At 42.0% G+C, this 19,302-nt stretch overlaps 2 protein-coding genes across 2 annotated transcripts in view; one reads left to right on the forward strand and one right to left on the reverse strand.

Annotated features, from left to right (window-relative positions):
- kcnq2b (potassium voltage-gated channel, KQT-like subfamily, member 2b) overlaps window positions 1-19,302 on the forward strand; it is a gene marked incomplete at both ends in the record, with an annotated part of 51,444 nt that overhangs the window by 12,620 nt on the left and 19,522 nt on the right. Inside the window, 7 exons of the mRNA XM_080728369.1 lie at window positions 1,251-1,341; window positions 3,076-3,202; window positions 4,642-4,817; window positions 6,017-6,142; window positions 7,727-7,837; window positions 9,444-9,539; window positions 10,546-10,640. Of these exons, the coding sequence (XP_080584495.1) occupies window positions 1,251-1,341; window positions 3,076-3,202; window positions 4,642-4,817; window positions 6,017-6,142; window positions 7,727-7,837; window positions 9,444-9,539; window positions 10,546-10,640 (822 nt within the window). The remainder of the gene's footprint in view (window positions 1-1,250; window positions 1,342-3,075; window positions 3,203-4,641; window positions 4,818-6,016; window positions 6,143-7,726; window positions 7,838-9,443; window positions 9,540-10,545; window positions 10,641-19,302) is intronic.
- LOC308286356 (beta-galactoside alpha-2,6-sialyltransferase 2-like) lies at window positions 12,227-13,213 on the reverse strand (the record flags this gene model as incomplete). Its single annotated transcript, XM_080727352.1, has 1 exon — window positions 12,227-13,213. One exon carries the CDS (start codon window positions 13,211-13,213, stop codon window positions 12,227-12,229), a length of 987 nt encoding a protein of 328 aa, XP_080583478.1.

The raw sequence follows: 19,302 nt of genomic DNA on the forward strand, positions 1-19,302 counted from the left end.
ATCTAATGATGATGTGGGAAAAACATCGCTATAGCAACCTGACACCTGACCTCTCCTCAGCCAATCAGCACTTCTCCTCAAAAATAGATTGAAAGAAGAGGAGAGGAGGAATCATCAGTTCATTATTAAAGGGGCATGTAACCCATTGTCAACGTTATCTTTGAAATGAAGATATCATTGTTTGAAAACCAACCCTTTTGGGTCCATTTGGTTCCATTTGTACACTCTCAGAGTTATGAGAGTCCAGATTCCATCAGTAATTGTCAATATGCAGCTACAAGTTTGTACAATCATAAGGTAAATAGTCCAGTAAGAGTATAAAACAGTTGTGCAACATCAACTGAAGCAAAGACTGGCATACTCGGCTTGCTGACACCGATACCAGCATTTTAGGCAGTATCAGCTGGGGATGGGACGATAAGCGATATTATCGCGATAAAAAACTCTCACGATAATCGTATTGTGGAGATTTAATTTATCGCGATATCGTCCTCCGTCATGCACTGGGATCGATTCACTTTTATTTGCCGAGCTCCATATCCGGCACCATTCTATAATTTGTAAAAGGTACTTATAATATACATACTTGATCCAGTCTTTTTTCACTCTATATCAAACGTCTTTGCCAAAAAATAGCCGATCCAACACGTTGTGAGCTTGTAGATCGGCTATTTTTTGGCAAATGTTCCGCCCTGGGATAATGGATTTTGATTATCGCGATTATATCGTAAATCGCGATTTCTTTTGCCACAATTATCGTGATATGACATTTTCATATCTTCCCATCCCTAGTATCAGCAGCTTTTCTGATACTGGTATGGGAACAACTCAACAACAGAATAACAGAATCCGGCCACGTGTTTATCAAGGCTCGTGTCCAATTATTTGAAACAGCCGCTAGTGTTCATACCGCCGACTAAAACTATGGCGAAACTAACGAAATACATTTTTGTCAACTAAATCAACTGTATATTTAGTACATACATATATTCATATTAACTAAAGCTAGACTAGGCTAAAATTTGACTAAAACTAAATTAAAATGTATTAAAAAAGACACCCCCGTTATACTGTTGTTTAGCTTTTTTGGGGGGGTAATTTGGTTGGATCTGCTGGTACAGAAATGTCTGTCCATCTGTTTGTCTGTATCGCTCTCTCTCTCTCTCTCTCTCTCTCTCTCTCTCTCTAATGGAATAATACTAATGGAATGTTCTGTCTGTCTGTCTGTCTGTTTGTCTGTCTGGCTGTAGTTTTCTGTTGGTTTTCTCTTGTCTCGTCCTGTCTGTCTTCTCCACCATCAGAGAGTACGAGAAAAGTTCAGAAGACGCCCTCTATATTCTGGTTAGTTCTACTATTACTGCTATTAATACTATCTATCACTACTACTACTACTACTGCTACTATTACTTCTACTGCTACTACTGTAGTATCATTAATACTAGAACGGGTACACATTATTGTGTAACATTATTTTATGCTTTAACTATTGAAAAATAGCAGATATACAAGCTCACAGCGCGGGAGAGACTACTATGTCAGTGGTTCTCAAACCTTTTCATGTGAAGGACCCCCAAACTGATATTTATTTGGCCACGGACCCCCATCTCAAAATATTTAGTTCCAGGGACCACCCCCAGAAGCAAAATTTGAGTTACAAACGTTTGCTTTAAAATACATATATTCAAAGATTTGTACCCATTTTCACAACCTTTTAAAAAATATCAGATCTACAAGCTCGCAGCGCGGCACTCGGTGGCGCACTATGAGCTTGTATATCTGCATGTTTTCAATAGTTAAAGCATTCAATAATTCTAGGCCTAAATGGGTTAAATTAAAGGTGGTGTTGGGTAGGGCTGTCAGTCACAATTATTACATAATCGTCTAATCGCAATTATTCGACATAATCACAATTATTTTGTCATAATCGTTATAATCGTGAATGTTGAAGAATGTTTCAGAAATAGTGGAAATAGCAAATCTACAAGCTCACTGTGAGCTTGTAGATCGGCTATTTCCACTATCAATATTATTTTTTTAAGTAGTAAGTTGTCAAATATGTCAGTTATTTCTTTGTATATTTAGGTTATGTGTCATATCTACCATGTGCATCTTCAAATCCTAAAAGCCAAACAGAAATGTAATTGTCAACGACAAAAACACAATTAAATCGTTAATCGCAATTATGTGAGTGACAATTAATCGTCATGTAAAATGTCATAATCAGCCCTATGTCCACCACCGTGGAAATAAGGCTTTGAATCCACCGTGGTGGAGCTGTGCTCCTGGAACGGGAGCTAAGCTCCAACATCTGGCTTTGTCCGGTCAAAACCCATGGAAAAAACATGTTAAAAAATGTCCGGGGCTTAAGTAAACTGAAGTGTATCCAATCAGGAGATTTTTTAAAACACATTTTTGGACACTACTCCTACAGATTTTGCCCTAAAATCACGCAAATCGCTACACTGTATGTCTACACTCATGTCATCAACATGGATCTGTCCCATAGAGCGCCACCATCAGGCCGATTCTTTTCAAACACATTTTTGGACACTGCTCCTACACATTTTGGCCTAAAATCACACAACTCGGTACACAGTATGTCTACACTCATCTCATCAACATGGATCTGTCCCATATAGCGCCACCATCATGCCGATTTTTTCAAACACATTTTTGGACACTGCTCCTACAGATTTTGCCCTAAAATCACGCAAATCGGTACACAGTCTGTCTACACTTATCTCATCAACATGGATCTGTCCCATATAGCGCCACCATCTGGACGATTTTTGAAAAACACATTTTTGGACCCTGCTCCTACAGATTTTGCCCTAAAATCACGCAAACCGGTACACAGTATCTCTACAGTCATTTAATCAAAACGCATCTGTCCCATCTAGCGCCACCATCAGGACGATTTTGGAAAAACTCATTTTTGGCCTATTTGTGGAGATAAGCGACCAACGGTCGCTTATCTCCCGATTAGGGAGTCTTACTGGTTATATTATAGTTATTATTATTCACAAAAGAACGTAACCGTGGTGGTGTTAACAGGAAGTGGTGTTGTTTTAACAGGAAATCGTAACCATCGTGGTGTTCGGGGTGGAGTATATTGTCAGGATCTGGGCGGCCGGTTGCTGCTGTCGCTACAGAGGATGGAGAGGAAGACTAAAGTTTGCCAGGAAACCCTTCTGCGTTATAGGTATGTCTGTCTGTCTGTCTGTCTGTCTGTCTGTCTGTCTGTCTGTCTGTCTGTCTGTCTGTCTGTCTGTCTTGTATTCATGTTAATATCCTTCTCAAACTGCACATATAGTTACATAACCAACTATCTGAATATATTTCTGTCTGTACCTCGACAGGCTGTCTGTCCGTCAGTCTGTCCGTCAGTCTGTCAGTCTGTCAGTCTGTCCGTCACGTCACACTTTTCCCCAACTCATATCTCAGCCACCGTTGCCCCAATCCATGCCAAACTTTGCACACACACTCCTTGCCTGCCAATCCACAACCTCCACCCCTCCCGGGACCCCCGGAGCTCCAGGGACCCCCAGGGACCCCCTGGCGCCGCCGCCAAAAAGTGCTAAAATGAACAATGACCACCCCAGCGGGGCTGTTCACGGGGAATTCCCAGGGACCACCGAATCCTGGTGCTCCAGAATGGATGCAAAAGTGGTCGCACCCCTAGTGGAGGACCCCCGCCACTGCAGTGCACATAAAATGCCGTAACTCGGGCTAGGAGCGACCGGGAGAGCCGGGGCCGGTACCCACGCACCCGCCTCGGCGGCGCCAAGAGAGCCGTCAACATGAATCTGTCCCATATAGCGCCACCATCAGGCCCATTTTTTCAAACACATTTTTGGACACTGCTCCTACAGATTTTGCCCTAAAATCACGCAAATCGGTACACAGTATGTCTACACTCATGTCATCAACATGGATCTGTCCCATATAGCGCCACCATCAGGCCCATTTTTTCAAACACATTTTTGGACACTGCTCCTACAGATTTTGCCCTATAATCACTCAAATCGGTACACAGTATGTCTACACTCATGTCATCAACATGGATCTGTCCCATATAGCGCCACCATCAGGCCCATTTTTTCCAAACACATTTTTGGACACTGCTCCTACAGATTATGCCCTAAAATCACGCAAATCGGTACACAGTATGTCTACACTCATGCCATCAACATTGATCTGTCCCATATAGCGCCACCATCAGGCCGACTTTTTCAAACACATTTTTGGACACTGCCCCTACAGATTTTGCCCTAAAATTACGCAAATCGGTACACAGTATGTCTACACTCATGTCATCAACATGGATCTGTCCCATATATATTTTCAAACACATTTTTTGGACACTGCTCCTACACATTTTGCCCTAAAATCATGCTGCGACCTGACGGTCGCTTATCTCCCGATTAGGGAGTCTTACTGGTCTGTGTGTGTGTGTGTGTGTGTGTGTGTGTGTGTGTGTGTGTGTGTGTGTGTGTGTGTGTGTGTGTGTGTCTGCGTCCGTGTAATCCAGTTTAGTTCTCGGAGTTATTAAGACTGTATCATATGAACTCTCTCTCTGTCTGTCTCTCTCTCTCTCTCTCTCTCTCTCTGTCTGTCTCTGTGTCTCTCTCTCTCTCACAGACGTCATGGTGTTGATAGCCTCCATATCTGTGCTGGCAGCAGGGACCCAGGGCAACGTGTTCGCCACCTCTGCCATCCGCTCGCTGCGCTTCCTCCAGATCCTCCGGATGATCCGCATGGACCGCCGAGGAGGCACCTGGAAGCTGCTGGGATCGGTGGTGTACGCACACAGCAAGGTACACACTCGTCCTTGACAATTTGCCCTCCTGGCCCCGAAACTGTGGAATAAACTCCCTGTCGCACTTAGAACTATAGACTCACTCCCATAGCTTCCACCGTGGACTGAAGACTCACCTCTTCAGACTCCACCTAAACCCATAGCACTACCGTAACACTCCCCTTCCCTCAGTGACCACACATGATGCTAGACAGCATTTTTTAGGTTAGAAAAGTTTTTTACTGATTAGGTGCGTGGTCTACCTATGTTTTGTTTTTCTAGATCGATATTCATATGAATTTGTTGTATTGTTGTTGATGTACTGACATATTAGCTTGCTTATTATGTAAGGGATAATGAATGGCTCTGCAGTCGTTGTCGAGGGATAATCCCGACGGCCTCATAACACCCCGACGCGGAGCCGAGGGGTGTTATGAGGCCGAAGGGATTAGGAGCCATTCATTATCCCGCTTATTCCCCGGCTACTAAATAAAATTAATAATTTGACTCAAAACTAAAAACAAAACAAAGTATTTCCTTGTTTACAGACGGCTGAAAGTGTTCCACAAGTGTTGCGCTGGGCGTCCCCCCAGCACTACACGGTCGCCTTGGAAAACAAGGAAGTGCTGATCAGATAGAATCCATTTTCTGGATCTATTGAATCTATTTCTCGCTTAAAATATTTTTAAAAACATTCTTGAGAGCATTGTTTAGTTGTAAATGTCGCAGTGTGTTTGTTTACATGGCTGACATGTATGGATACGGCACAAGATTCACTCAGTGCAGCTTGACTGCAGCAGGTGCTCTGAGTGCTCTTAGAAGGATTCAAAAGACACTTATAGAATCGTGTCAAAATTCAAATTTTCACGATTTTTCAAAAATAGCAGATCTACAAGCTCACAGCGCGGCACTCGGTGCCGCGCTGTGAGCTTGTATATCTGCTATTTTTCAATAGTTAAAGCATAAAATAATGATACACAATAATGTGTGCCCGTTCTGAATGGGTTAAAGTTCTCAGTCGCTATGCTTGATTTCACTCGGATTCCATAGAAGCCAGCATATCTTCTATGGAAACATGTTGTGCAGCAAAAATATTTTTTGTTGTTGAAAAATAAAACATCAAATCAAACATGAACAGGTCATAAAACGTCAGCGCTAATGTTCACAGGTCTCCTGACAAACCCCTTGGTCTTATAACCTTGTGCTTTAATTTTGAAGGAGCTGATAACAGCCTGGTATATCGGCTTCCTGTGTCTCATCCTGGCTTCCTTTCTGGTTTACCTGGCGGAGAAAGAGGACAACGACATGTTTGAGACGTATGCTGACGCCCTGTGGTGGGGACTGGTGAGTACTGCCAATACTACTACCCTGTGGTGGGGACTGGTGAGTACTGCCAATACTAATACCCTGTGGTGGGGACTGGTGAGTACTGCCAATACTAATACCCTGTGGTGGGGACTGGTGAGTACTGCCAATACTAATACCCTGTGGTGGGGACTGGTGAGTACTGCCAATACTAATACCCTGTGGTGGGGACTGGTGAGTACTGCCAATACTAATACCCTGTGGTGGGGACTGGTGAGTACTGCCAATACTAATACCCTGTGGTGGGGACTGGTGAGTACTGCCAGTACTAATACCCTGTGGTGGGGACTGGTGAGTACTGCCAATACTAATACCCTGTGGTGGGGACTGGTGAGTACTGCCAATACTAATACCCTGTGGTGGGGACTGGTGAGTACTGCCAATACTAATACCCTGTGGTGGGGACTGGTGAGTACTGCCAATACTAATACCCTGTGGTGGGGACTGGTGAGTACTGCCAATACTAATACCCTGTGGTGGGGACTGGTGAGTACAGATACTAATACAGGGTTCCCACGGTCATGAAATTCCTGGAAATATTTTGAAATTAGAAAAATATTTTTCCAGTTCTGGAAAAGTTTTGGAAAAAACATCTATGCATTGTCTTTGGTTATTGATTTTGTTAATACCTCTGAAATGACAAATTACATGCCCACAATGCCTCGCAACGCGAGGCGTTGTGAGCATGTAGATCTGCTATTTTCACAATAGAACCGTGTTATACAAAATTCCTCGACTCTTAGTGCTCGTCAGGGTGCCAGGTCCCCAGTTAAAACATGATTCGTTTCGGCGGTCACGGCCTGAAAAGGTTGAGAACCACTGGCATACACTACCTGTCTTTGGGCATTGCGCATAGGAGTAAGCGACCTGTTATTGAGCTGGATTATTGTTATATAGTCCTGGAAATTGGGTTAAATATTCGGGAAAAGTTTTGGAAAAGTTCTGGAAATTAATTGGTAAAAATGTGTGGGAACCCTGCTAATAGCGGCGATAATTTTACTGGCAGCAGTAGTAGCCGTGTTGTTAGCAGTAGTTATCTTGTAATGTTAGTAATACTATGACACGTTAAGCCATTTAGGCCTAGAATTATGTAATGCTTTAACTATTGAAAAATAGCAGATATACAAGCTCACAGCGCGGCACCGAGTGCCGCACTGCAAGCTTGTAGATCTGCTATTTGTAACCCAAATATTTACTTCTGGGGGGTCCCTGATACAATATTTTGAGATGGGGGTCCATGGCCAAATACATATCATTTTGGGGGTCCTTCACATGAAAAGGTTTGAGCACCGCCGACATAGAAACATATCTTTTTCAAAAGACCTTAGAAGGATTCAGAAGACACTTATAGAATTGGTTCAAAATATTCAAAGAATTGCACACATTTTCAGGATTTCTCAAAAATAGCAGATCTACAAGATCTGTGAGCTTGTATATCTGCTATGTTTTAATAGCTAAAGCATACAATGATGATGATGGGTTCAATTGCAGCTCAGATGTTTAACGTTGAACTCTGTTGTATATTGGCTAGAAACCCCCATGTGCCTTCCTGTTTCCTGTCAGATCACCCTGACAACGATTGGATACGGAGACAAGTTTCCCATCACCTGGAACGGCCGACTGTTGGCCGCTGCGTTCACCCTGATAGGAGTGTCCTTCTTTGCTCTGCCTGCTGTGAGTATATTTATTTACACATTTACTCGCACACTCTGGGATGTTACATATTACATGGAAGACAATAGCAAGACCCCCTAAGGGAATTGTATAGAAACAGAACCCCAAGGTGGATGCTGGGGCGGTGGTGGGAGGCGCACAAGATAGATAGATAGATAGATAGATAGATACCTTTATTATCCCAAGGGGGAAATTTAGTTGTCCAGTTGTAGCACAGCAGTATACAGTTATTTACAAAGTTACAGAGAAGTAGGAAAAAATAGATAAGAGTAAAAACAAGAGCAGTACAGTACCAAAAAAGAGAAGGTGCATCAATAGAGGGGGCGAATTAAATTAAGTATATATACATAAAGTGTCTTACAAAAAGAGACCAAAGCAGTCAATGCTAGTTAGTGCAACAAGTATCTCACTGTCATTGTTAAACAAGACACATACTCAGAAACTACCAACACAACCTAATAGTGCAATGTCGAAAAACAGTGCGAAAAAAACAACAGAAACAGCTCAGAGCAGAAGAAACTAGGCAGCGTGTCACCGCAAGACGCACATGAGCACTCTCCCTGGAAGGTCCTTAGAGGTCAAAGTCAATACAGCAATAGTTCCAACTTAATAGTGCAAAGTAAAAAAAAGCAGTGCGAAAAAACAAAACAATAACAGCTCAGAGAAGAAGAAACTAGGAAGCATGTCACCGCAAGACGCACATGAGCACTTTCCCTGGAAGGTCCTTAGAGGTCAAAGTCAATACAGCAATAGTTCCGTCAGTCTAAGTCAGGAAGGAAGTCCTTTTCATTCGTCCGTTATGTGTCTCGTTGTACAGCTTAAGGGCAGCCGGTACAAAAGATTTTCCTAATCTCTCGCATCTCCGTCCTGGGTAGGCAAAGCACAAGAAACTTCATAGAGAGGGTCAGAATCCCGTTCCCGGCAACCTTTGCTGCGCTTCGCCCAAGAGGGCGATAGCAAGAGGGCGGAACAGACCCGTACTTCCCGTTTTTGCGTGATGTAGGTGGATACCTTTTTAGGAGGCGGAAGCATGTTTGGAGTCTATTCATTTACAATGAGAGAGCTAACGTGAACACAGAGCAAAATAATAGTTCAGAAGCTATGGTCACTGAACTAAATATTGGTCCCGATCTTCACAAGCCACATACTATTAACAAAATTGTCATACTAAAGTGGCTTTTTTCAGCGACACAACAAAGGAGAGAATCAACTTTATTATTGCTCTTTTGCTGTCCCAGCAACACACTCTCACGGGATCTATAGCACCAGTAAACAGGACGTGCGCGAGATTTGCCGTCAGAGCCGGTGCCCACTTAGGAGGCTTTTTGTAGGATTTGTGTACCACTCTAGTGGATCCAATGAGGTTGAGCTATCTTCATGAATTAAATATCTTTGGCAGCACTCCCCATATCCCTCTCCCATTTCCTGTCAGTCTACTGTCCTATCAATAAAGACAAAAAATACATCTTAAAAAAAAAGAAAGATGGATCAGTTGTAGTGTGCATGTGACTGACCACCCCATAAGGAGTTGGTGCTGCTCTGAGTTGTCTGTCTGTCTCTGTCTGTCTGTCTGTCTGTCTGTCTGTCTGTCTGTCTGTGTCTCCAGGGTATCCTGGGTTCAGGTTTTGCTCTGAAAGTTCAGGAGCAACACAGACAGAAACACTTTGAAAAGCGGCGCAACCCTGCAGCTGGACTAATACAGGTACAAATGAATACTACTACTGCTATTACTGCTACTTAGGGCTGTCATAATTATTACATAATCGTCTAATCGCAATTATTTCTCATAATCGTAATGACTTTGTCATAATCGTCATAATCGTTTCCATGTTGAACATTTTTCATACATTTTCAAACATGTTAAAAAATAGTGGAAAACGCGTCGCTTGTAGATCTGCTATTTCCACTATCAATGTTCTTTTTTAAGTATAAAGTTGGCAAATCTAATTTCTTTGTATATTTAGGTTATGTGTCATATCTGCCATGTGCATCTTCAAAGCCTACAAGCCAAACATAAATGTAATTGTCAACGACAGAAACACAATTAAATCGTTAATCACAATTATTTGAGTGACAATTAATCATCATGGAAAATGTCATAATCGTGACAGCCCTACTGCTACTGATGCAATGATGTCTTAGATTTAGATTCCTCAAAATTATACAGTGTGCACATCAAAAAGCCACACAGCAGAAAACAAATGTGTGATATGTCTTCTTTTATTTTCCTGGGAAGAGTATTTTACAAAGGTCTTTGTTTTGCATGAAAAACATTCCTTGGGCTAAAAACGGACCCCAAAAGACTGTGAAAATCACTAAACCATCGTTTTGAGGGGCCATTTCTTGCCCAAGGATTGTTTTTCGTGCAAAACAAATGCTTGCAATGGATTCAGAATAATTAAAAACCCCTATTTTGACCCCTCACATCCCACTTAAAGCAGATTTTTTGGGAGTCATTTTTTCCTTTATAGTGTAGTGTATAGTAAGTGAAGGTAGGTAGGTCGTTTTCAAAACTTTCCCCTGATGGGATTCCTTGGGACCTTTTTCCCCTCACTAAGGACATATTGAGGATACAAAATCAGTTGAGTTTGCTACTATTGCAATTTGTTTTAGGTTTAGCCTAATTTTGGCCTAAAATTACTGGACTATATACTACCAATGGAATTTCCCTACCAAGCTCAGTTTGTTTTTAAACTCTCTCGCCCCAGGCAGCATGGAGGTTTTACGCCACTAATCTAACAAGAAGTGATCTGACTTCAACCTGGGATTATTATGAGAGAACTGTGTCTGTTCCTATGTACAGGTATGCACGCACGCACGCACGCACGCACGCACGTACACACGCACGCACGCACGCACGCACGCACGCACGCACGCACGCACGCACGCACTAACACACACACACACACACACACACACACACACACACACACACACACACACACACACACACACACACACACACACACACACACACACACACACACACAGATGTGACAGATACTGTTATTGGCATAATTCTGTAGTGAATGTTGAAAAGCGGGACATATTAGTGTTTTAGAGATATTTGTCGGGACACCGGGACACGCAGCTTGAAAACGAACAGTCAGGGCCAGAGTGAGGTACCGAGTCAGGGCCAGAGTGAGGGCTAGACTTAGGGCCAGAATGAGGGACAGATCGAAGTGATGCGCTCTCCTCTGCTTCCTGGACTCTTTGAATCAAGTGTGTGACTGGTCCACCAAGGCTTACATAATGGTCCCCATGACCTTCGGCAAAGTGGCCCAGAACTACAGTAGCAATGGCAGACTGTCTTCATACTGACCACATGGGGATATTATCAATGTTGCATCAACACCCAGTGTCGATACAATCACGAACTGTATGTTGAACATTGTGGATGCTCTTTGTACAGCTAAATGATCCCCATATATATTAATTTGCTGCATGTTTAGTAGATAGTTGCTCCATTCTTCAAGTTGGCAGCATGTGTAGAACTCATAATGTAATAAGGGCTCATAATGTAATAAAACATGTAATAAAAACTCATAGTGTAATAATCAGCTCATATAATGTAATAAAAAACAAGCGCATAAAAAAAACATGCACGCACGCACGCACGCACGCACGCACGCACGCACGCACGCACGCACTAACACACACACACACACACACACACACACACACACACACACACACACACACACACACATGGACTTGCGCGTGTGTGTGTGTGCATGGGGACTGCCCCATAGGTCGAACTCTCGTTGGGTCGAACAGCGTCGGCAGGTTAGATAATCACCCGCGTCACGGTTACTGAGGTTAGGTTTAGGGTTAGGGTTAGTGGGTAGCATAGCAGTATACAGTTATTTACAAAGTTACAGAGAAGTAAGAAAAAAGATAGATATGAGGGGGAAAAAAGAGCAGTACAGTACCAATAAAGAGAAGGTGCATCAATAGAGGGGGCGAATAATATATAAGTATATATACATAAAGTGTCTTACAAAAAGAGACCGTAACAGTCAATGCTAGTTAGTGCAACAAGTATCTCACTGTCATTGTTAAACAAAGCAGAATAGTCAGAAACTACCAACACAACCTAATAGTGGAATGTCAAAAATCAGTGCGAAAAAAAAAAAAAACTTAGGGTTTGGGTTATAGTTTGGTGGTCGATCCAAAGGGTGTTTGACCTAATGACATGTTACCCTGTGCATGCGTGACATTCAGTGATATTCAATGAGAGATCTTCTTAAATAGTTCCAAAAAATAGCTCCTTTCTTGGGGCTGCACACTTCTTGTCTTGTCTCTTGTTGTGGCCTCCCTTTGTTAAGTCGCTGTCCCTGAGCCTTGGTCCTACCTGATGGAGCGTAACAGTATGTCATATCTCAGATGTCACTCACAGTTGACTGCACTGAATCCAGGAAGTGTCGCCCTGCCTCTTCTGAGGTCAGTCTCAGAGCCTGTATTGATTCGCCGGATCAACCCCTTCTCAAATTGGAGGGGGTGCCACGCGTTCACTCCGCCCAGGGAGCAGACGATGTCGTCAAAATCCTCAAAGTAGTGGCACAGTGCCGTCTGCCTCGCGGAGGGAATGTACTCGTACACGTGCACTTCATCGCACAGCGCCATCATCACAAGGATGCCCATGAAGCCAGAGCTAGGCGGGTTGGGCTGAATGTTCTCCTGTGTGTTTCCCTGGATTTCCTGCCAGAGCTGCGAGACGTAGCTGGGGTGAAGCACGTAGAAGGGCTGACCAGGGTCCAGCCTCCGGCGCTCTACATACGGCCTGAACAGTTTTCCATGGGCGTACCACTCAGTCAGGTTGAGGTCATGAGGGGCTTTTTCCCAGGTCACCAGGGTGACGTTGTAGTAGAGAGAGCTGGTGTTGAATCGAAATTCAGGCTTATATAGAATCTGTTCGTTGATGAGTCGAAAAGTCGTTCTGGTTCCCACGTCTTTCTCGTAACCCCCTGTTGGTGCGTGATTGAACCGCATGACCGCTTCATGGGAATCAATCTCCTCGCCTAGTCCTGAGTGCAGCATGGCCCCGGCCGAGGCCACCACAGCACAGGACTTGAAGCTGCTTTGGTTCTCCTGCCGTCTGTGGAGCTGCTCCAGAGGAACAGAGGGCACCAGACGGGACCAGCCCAGCGAGGAGAAGGGCTGTTCTGATCCGTCCACCGTCCTCAGCCTGGCCCGGGTCTTCAGTTCACACAGGAGCTCCTTTGGGCTATTGGTGAGCCTGCGGGCTCCCTTTATTTCTATATGGTACCGTTCCACTTTTGAAGGCCAGGCATTCAGGAAAAGGAGAATCCAAGACGATATTCCCGCAAGAGTCCAAAGCAGGATCACCGCCAGCAGCTTATAACACTTCCTCATATTGAACTGTAGCACACCCAGCCGAATGAATGACTTTTAGACTGGTAGTAGGTTTACAATGGGATTTATTTCCATAAAGCCATAAAAGCTGAAACAAAACAGAACCACATTGTTTGTTTGTTACCTTTATTTATACTCGGAAATACAGTTGAGAGCAAGCACTCATTTACAATGCAACCGAGATACAACAATGAACAACAACATATATACATATATACATTTACAGACATCATTTGAAATAATCAAAAAGCTAGAGAATACTTGAAAACTGTAGAAAGTTCAAGAAACTAAAAGCTAAATTAATTAAAACATATACAGTTTAGAACAAAGGTATTAGAAACCATCATCCTAAATTGGCCTAAGGCCGGCAGATATTTTATTTTTAATGGTTTTTGGAGCTTGTTCCATGCAAGTGGAGCACTGATAGAAAATGCTGCCTTGCCAAGCTCTGTATGAGCAAATGGAACCTTGAGCGTCAAAATGTCGCTTGAGCGCGTCTGATAGGGAATAGGGTCCAGATTCAGCATTGAACAAATATAAGGGGGGAGCAATCCTGAGAGAGCTTTAAAAATAAAAAGATACCAGTGTTTATCACGCCTCTCAGATAAGGAGGATAAACCTGAGTTCCCATATAGTGTACAATGGTGGGTTCCATAGCTGTCACCAGTGATCCATCTTAGTGCTGAGTGGTACACAGTGTCAAGGCGCTTTAAAATTGAAGGAGAAGCAATCCTAAATATAATGTCTCCATAATCTAAAACAGAGAGAAAAGTAGCTTCAATAATAGACTTTTTACAGGATGCAGGAAAGCATGCTTTGTTTCTATAAAGAAATCCGATCTTTTGTCTCAGTTTAGTAATAAGATTTTCAATATGAAATTTAAACGATAATTTCATGATAACATTAAACACCTTCAGTTTTAAACAATACAAGAAACAATTAAACAACAAGAAACAGAAATCAACAGAAATTAATAGAATAATAGCACACACAAAACAGAAATTAATAGAATAATAGCACACACAAAAACAAAAGCTTACACCTACCTTAATAATGAAACAAGATGAGCCGAGTGCTTCAGAGTTTAGCATGTGTAGTATCTCCAGTCTTGTCGTGTTTGAGGTGCTAGAAGTTAATATAGGATCAAATCAGCATGGGGTCCCATCGGGAAGTTCTTCTCGCACACTCGGAGCCAAGGAACGCATTAAAAAGCCTTTATTTGACAACTAGGGCAGTAGGGCTATTACATATTAAAACAATAAAAAGCCAATAAAGCCGACCGGTTTCGACACAAAGAGTGTCTTCTTCAGGGCGTGGCTATAGGGGGATGGCACCGTAGGTGCATGTCCTCTTATACATGCCAAGGGAACCAATCATAACACATATATATCTCATCAGGATCAGTGTAAGCAATCTAACTCATATACATAGTAAGTATTGTGTATTTACATTCATATCGCCCACCTATACCAACAATATAGACATATATGACAAATTTCATAACTCATACTTTCAATATGTAAATAACCAAATAATTCACCTTTACAGAAATGGTTTAAAATCAATTTCTTCATTTAGACCAGGGTATTCCATGGCGTCAAAAGTAAATATCCAGTATGTTTCTCTCTGCAGTAACCTCTGTAATCTGTTGCCACCTCTTGGTGTTTGTTCAACTTGTTCAATACCCTCTACTTTGAGGAGGCTGTCATTTCCATTGTGGACACTATGGAAATGACGTGCCATAGGGTAATCTTCGTTATTTGTTCTAATGGCATATTTGTGTTCAGCCACTCTATCTTTTAACCTCCTCTTAGTCCGCCCTATATAGAAACAGCCACATGGGCATGTAAGGCGGTACACTATGTAGGTGGAATTGCAATTAATAAACTGTTTGTACTTGAAGGTCTCCCTAGTTTTGATGTCTTTAAACTCCTTTTGTTGTACAACATTAAAGCAGTGTCTACAATTAGTTTGTAAACATTTATATGTGCCTATTGGTCTATTAAGCCAATGGCCCTCTCTCTTGGCTGGTAAATAACTCTGAGAGAGTTTGTCTTTTAAAGAAGGAGCTTTTTTCAAACAAAAAGTAGGGGGAAGTTGAAATGTTTTATTTAGAGAGGGGTCACTTTTGAGAATATCCCAATTAGATCGAATGATCTGTTTGATTTGTGAGGACTGTTTGCTGTAAGACAAAGAGAAGAATACACCTGTTGTCTCTTTTTTCCTTTTGTTAGAAGGTTGTAAGAGTTGTTGCCGTTCTAGGGAGCTCACTTTATTTCGAGCTGCGGTAATAGTAGTTTTATTATAGGATCTATTTAGGAAGCGTTTACTCATTTGTTGAGATTGCAATTCAAAATCAGAGTCCTGGTCACAAATTCGTTTTACCCTTTGAAATTGTCCATAAGGGATGTTGTTCTTTTGGTGGTACGGATGAAAGGACCCATAATGTAACACTGAATTGCGATCTGTAGGTTTTCTAAATAGAGTAGTGTGTAATTTACCATCCTCACTTCTGTAGATTGTGAGGTCTAGAAAGTTAATGTTCTCTCTAGAGTACTCTAATGTTAATTTAATATTTCTGTTTGTGTTATTAAGATACTTATGAAACTCTAACAGATCAGCTTGGTTACCTCTGAATAATAGGAAAATGTCATCGATGAATCGACAATACATTTTAATATTCTCTTTGAAGGGATTTTTAACACCATCAAAAACAGATTCTGCTTCCCACAATCCTAAATATAAGCAGGCATATTCAGGTGCAAAAGAAGCACCCATACTGGTACCTTTACATTGTTTGAACTTCCTATTCTGGAACAGAAACACATTATTGTTCAACACCCAGTCGGTGAGTTCCACAATGAAGTCTGTAGGGGGCGTTAGCCCTTCTCTATCTGACAAATAATGACTCACTGCTCTAAGGCCATCTAAGTGGTCAATATTCGTATAAAGCGACTCTACATCCATAGTTACCAAGAAATCCCAAACAGTGTCCTCTTCTATATTACTCAATTTGTTCAGGACATCGGTAGTGTCGCGAACATAAGAAGGCAATTTGTGGACATATGGTTTTAGAAAATAATCAATAAACTGTGATGCGGGCTCTGTGAGCGTCCCATTGGCGGCCACAATTGGTCTGCCTGGGGGGTTGTCTTTAGGTTCCTTGTGCACTTTCGGCAACATATAAAATGTTGCCACTCGAGGATGTTCACATGACAAGAATCCATGTTCACTGGTGGTGATCCATTCATTGTCTTTAGCTCGGTCCAGTAGAATAGTGAGCTCCTCCTGCATATGAAGAAGAGGATTACTAGTATGGAGTTCAGTGTAATACTCCGTGTTTTCTAATTGACGATGAGCCTCCTTAACATATTTGTCATAATCCCACACAACAACTGCCCCTCCTTTATCTGCTCTTTTAATCACAATGTCTTTATTGCGTTGCAGTTCATTTAGAGCTGTGCGTTCGGAATGGGTTAGGTTGTCTCTCTGTGGGGTGGGTGGCTGTTTATCAAACAATTGTTTGACATCATAATCAACTTTCTTAGTGAAAGCCACCAGACTGGGATTATTACTTAAGGGAAGAAAATGGGATTTCGGTTTAAATCTTCTCTCTGAAGTGTAAGTGTGTGGCTGTGGGGTATTGTCACCAGTTTGTCTCTGAGCATACCAGACTTTAAGGTGCAAGTTTCTATAAAATTTAAACAATTCGACTTTAGTGTCAAAATGTTTGGCGTTATACGTCGGGGCAAATGATAAGCCTTTTGATAGTACCTTAATCTGGTTGCTGTTGAGTTCCATAGGGGAAAGGTTTATCACCGCGCTCTGTGCGTCTTGGTCCGTAGTCCCGTTCTCCCTCCGCGTGTCGGTCTGCCCTGCAGCGGGTTACACCTACTGTACCTTGTACCCTTTTCAGCATCTATCTGAATTTTGAGAGTCTACGTCAGGGTTGGGCAACTTTGATGATAGAGGATTACCTCTGACCACACACACACACACACACACACGCACACGCACACGCACACGCACACGCGCACACACACACACACACACACACACACACACACACACACACACACACACACACACACACACACACACACACACACACACACACAGTTTTACTGGGCTATACAATCTCTGTATAAAAAACCCTCAGGCTTGTGTTAGAGTTAATGATTACTGTTCAGGGTGGTTTCCAACACCATCTGTTGTCAAGCAGGACATTTAGAAAAAAAAAGTAAGTCTCTAGCGGTCTAGCCCATTCCTGTCAAGAGTTATGATTTATTTAAGAATTAACCTAACTAATGCCTGCTCACTGCAGGCTAGGTTTCTCCCACCAGCTGGCAGTGATTGAGTTGATTGATTGGAATGTTAAGTGATCAGCATTGCTAGGAATGGGGTGGGGGGTCTGGCTATGAATAATACCTGAACATACCTACAATATTCGAACTGTACTCAAAGATTACACATATTAGACATGGAAATTAATGTTAAGAAAATAACGTATTTAAAAGAATATAATAATAATAACATGTAAAAGTTTTATTATTCACTGATATTTTCTGAAGATGCCATTAATGTTCATTACTTAAAATAAAATACAATAAAAATAATTATTGTCCTGCACCAATAAAAAAAAATGTAGCCATTTACAAATCAGGAATCAGGAATTGAATTATTCTATTATCAAATGGTTTATTCTTATTGGCACTTCTTAAAGGAGTAGTTCACCCCCAAAATGCCATGGAGCCAATGGAGACTCATTCCTAAAACAGAAGTTTGATTACAATAAATGTATTCCCATCCGGAATCAATGGGGGGAAGTGTACTATTATCACATTTTTGTCTTAGTAATGCGACAAATAAAATAAAAATATATTATTGAACTCAAGTCTCCATGGCGTGAGTAATCAAAGAAAAAAAAGTCATTTTGGGGATGAACTACTCCTTTAAAAAATAGCATCTCTCGTACCTACTGTAACTGCAACTGTGATACCAATAATGAAAGTAGCTATTTTACTTAACAGTTTTACTGCCAGATGTTATTATTTATTTATTGGGTCTGGTGCCAGCAAGAGCAGCTTGCCTTTGCGACGTTATAGACAAAGATCTATTAATTTTTTATTATTATTATTATTTTCCTCATTACATAGATGTACTTTGGCTATACTAGCAGTAGAGGGCAGCCTCATGCAAGAATTAATGTGAAATGGCTGCGCTCGGCTGCCATCCGTCCAGACCGCTGAATCCTACAGAGCAATAGATCCAGCGATAATAACAAGGAAGTGATTTATTACTCCATTGATGCTAACGTGCGGTGGATTTTTGAGAGCACTATCACGGGAGATGTTTTACCGTACACACCCGCGCGACCCCTCATCAGTTTACAGACATCAAAACAAGGTACAAAAGAACGAGCCAAAGAACGTACTATTGGCGTCGCACCGCCGTGAAAAATGGGGCGAACGGGAACGTCCAAAGCGGTAAAAGAGTTAATAATGAACACAATTTGTAAAATGATATACTGCTATACTGCTAGCTTTAGCAGTGGCTGAGACGGCAGGAAGAAAAACAGAGCGAACATGTGCGCGAGTGTGCATGCCTCCGATCTGCGACTGGTTGCGGCCCTCATCAAGTCACCTTTCATCCAATGCGGCCCTCACCCCAAAATGAGTTTTTTTTTTGTTTGTTTTTTAATGATTTAATTTCTTGACACCCCTGATCTAGGGGAACAAAGATTACAGTATGTTGAAAACTACAAATACCTAGGTCTTAATCTGGATGAACATTTACACTTTGAATACGGTACATCAGCATTGGCAGGATCTGTTGGTAGGGCTCTGGGTGGTATAATAGCAAAAACCAAACAGCTGGGTTATCTGGGATATGCTGCTTACTCCAAATTATTTCACACGTGTGTTTGCCCTGTCATGGATTATATGGCAGGTGTATGGTGCTCAAACACAAATATGAAAGGGCAAATGGTCCAAAATAGAGCGATACGGTATTTCCTAGGTGTGCATAAATTTGCCCCTGTATTGGCAATAACAGGAGATACTGTATGGGATGGGAACCGTGTGAAGTAA

This window comes from Nannobrachium achirus (assembly GCF_963921795.1).
Source record: "Nannobrachium achirus genome assembly, chromosome: 6".
In the NCBI taxonomy this organism is placed as follows: Eukaryota; Metazoa; Chordata; class Actinopteri; order Myctophiformes; family Myctophidae; genus Nannobrachium; species Nannobrachium achirus.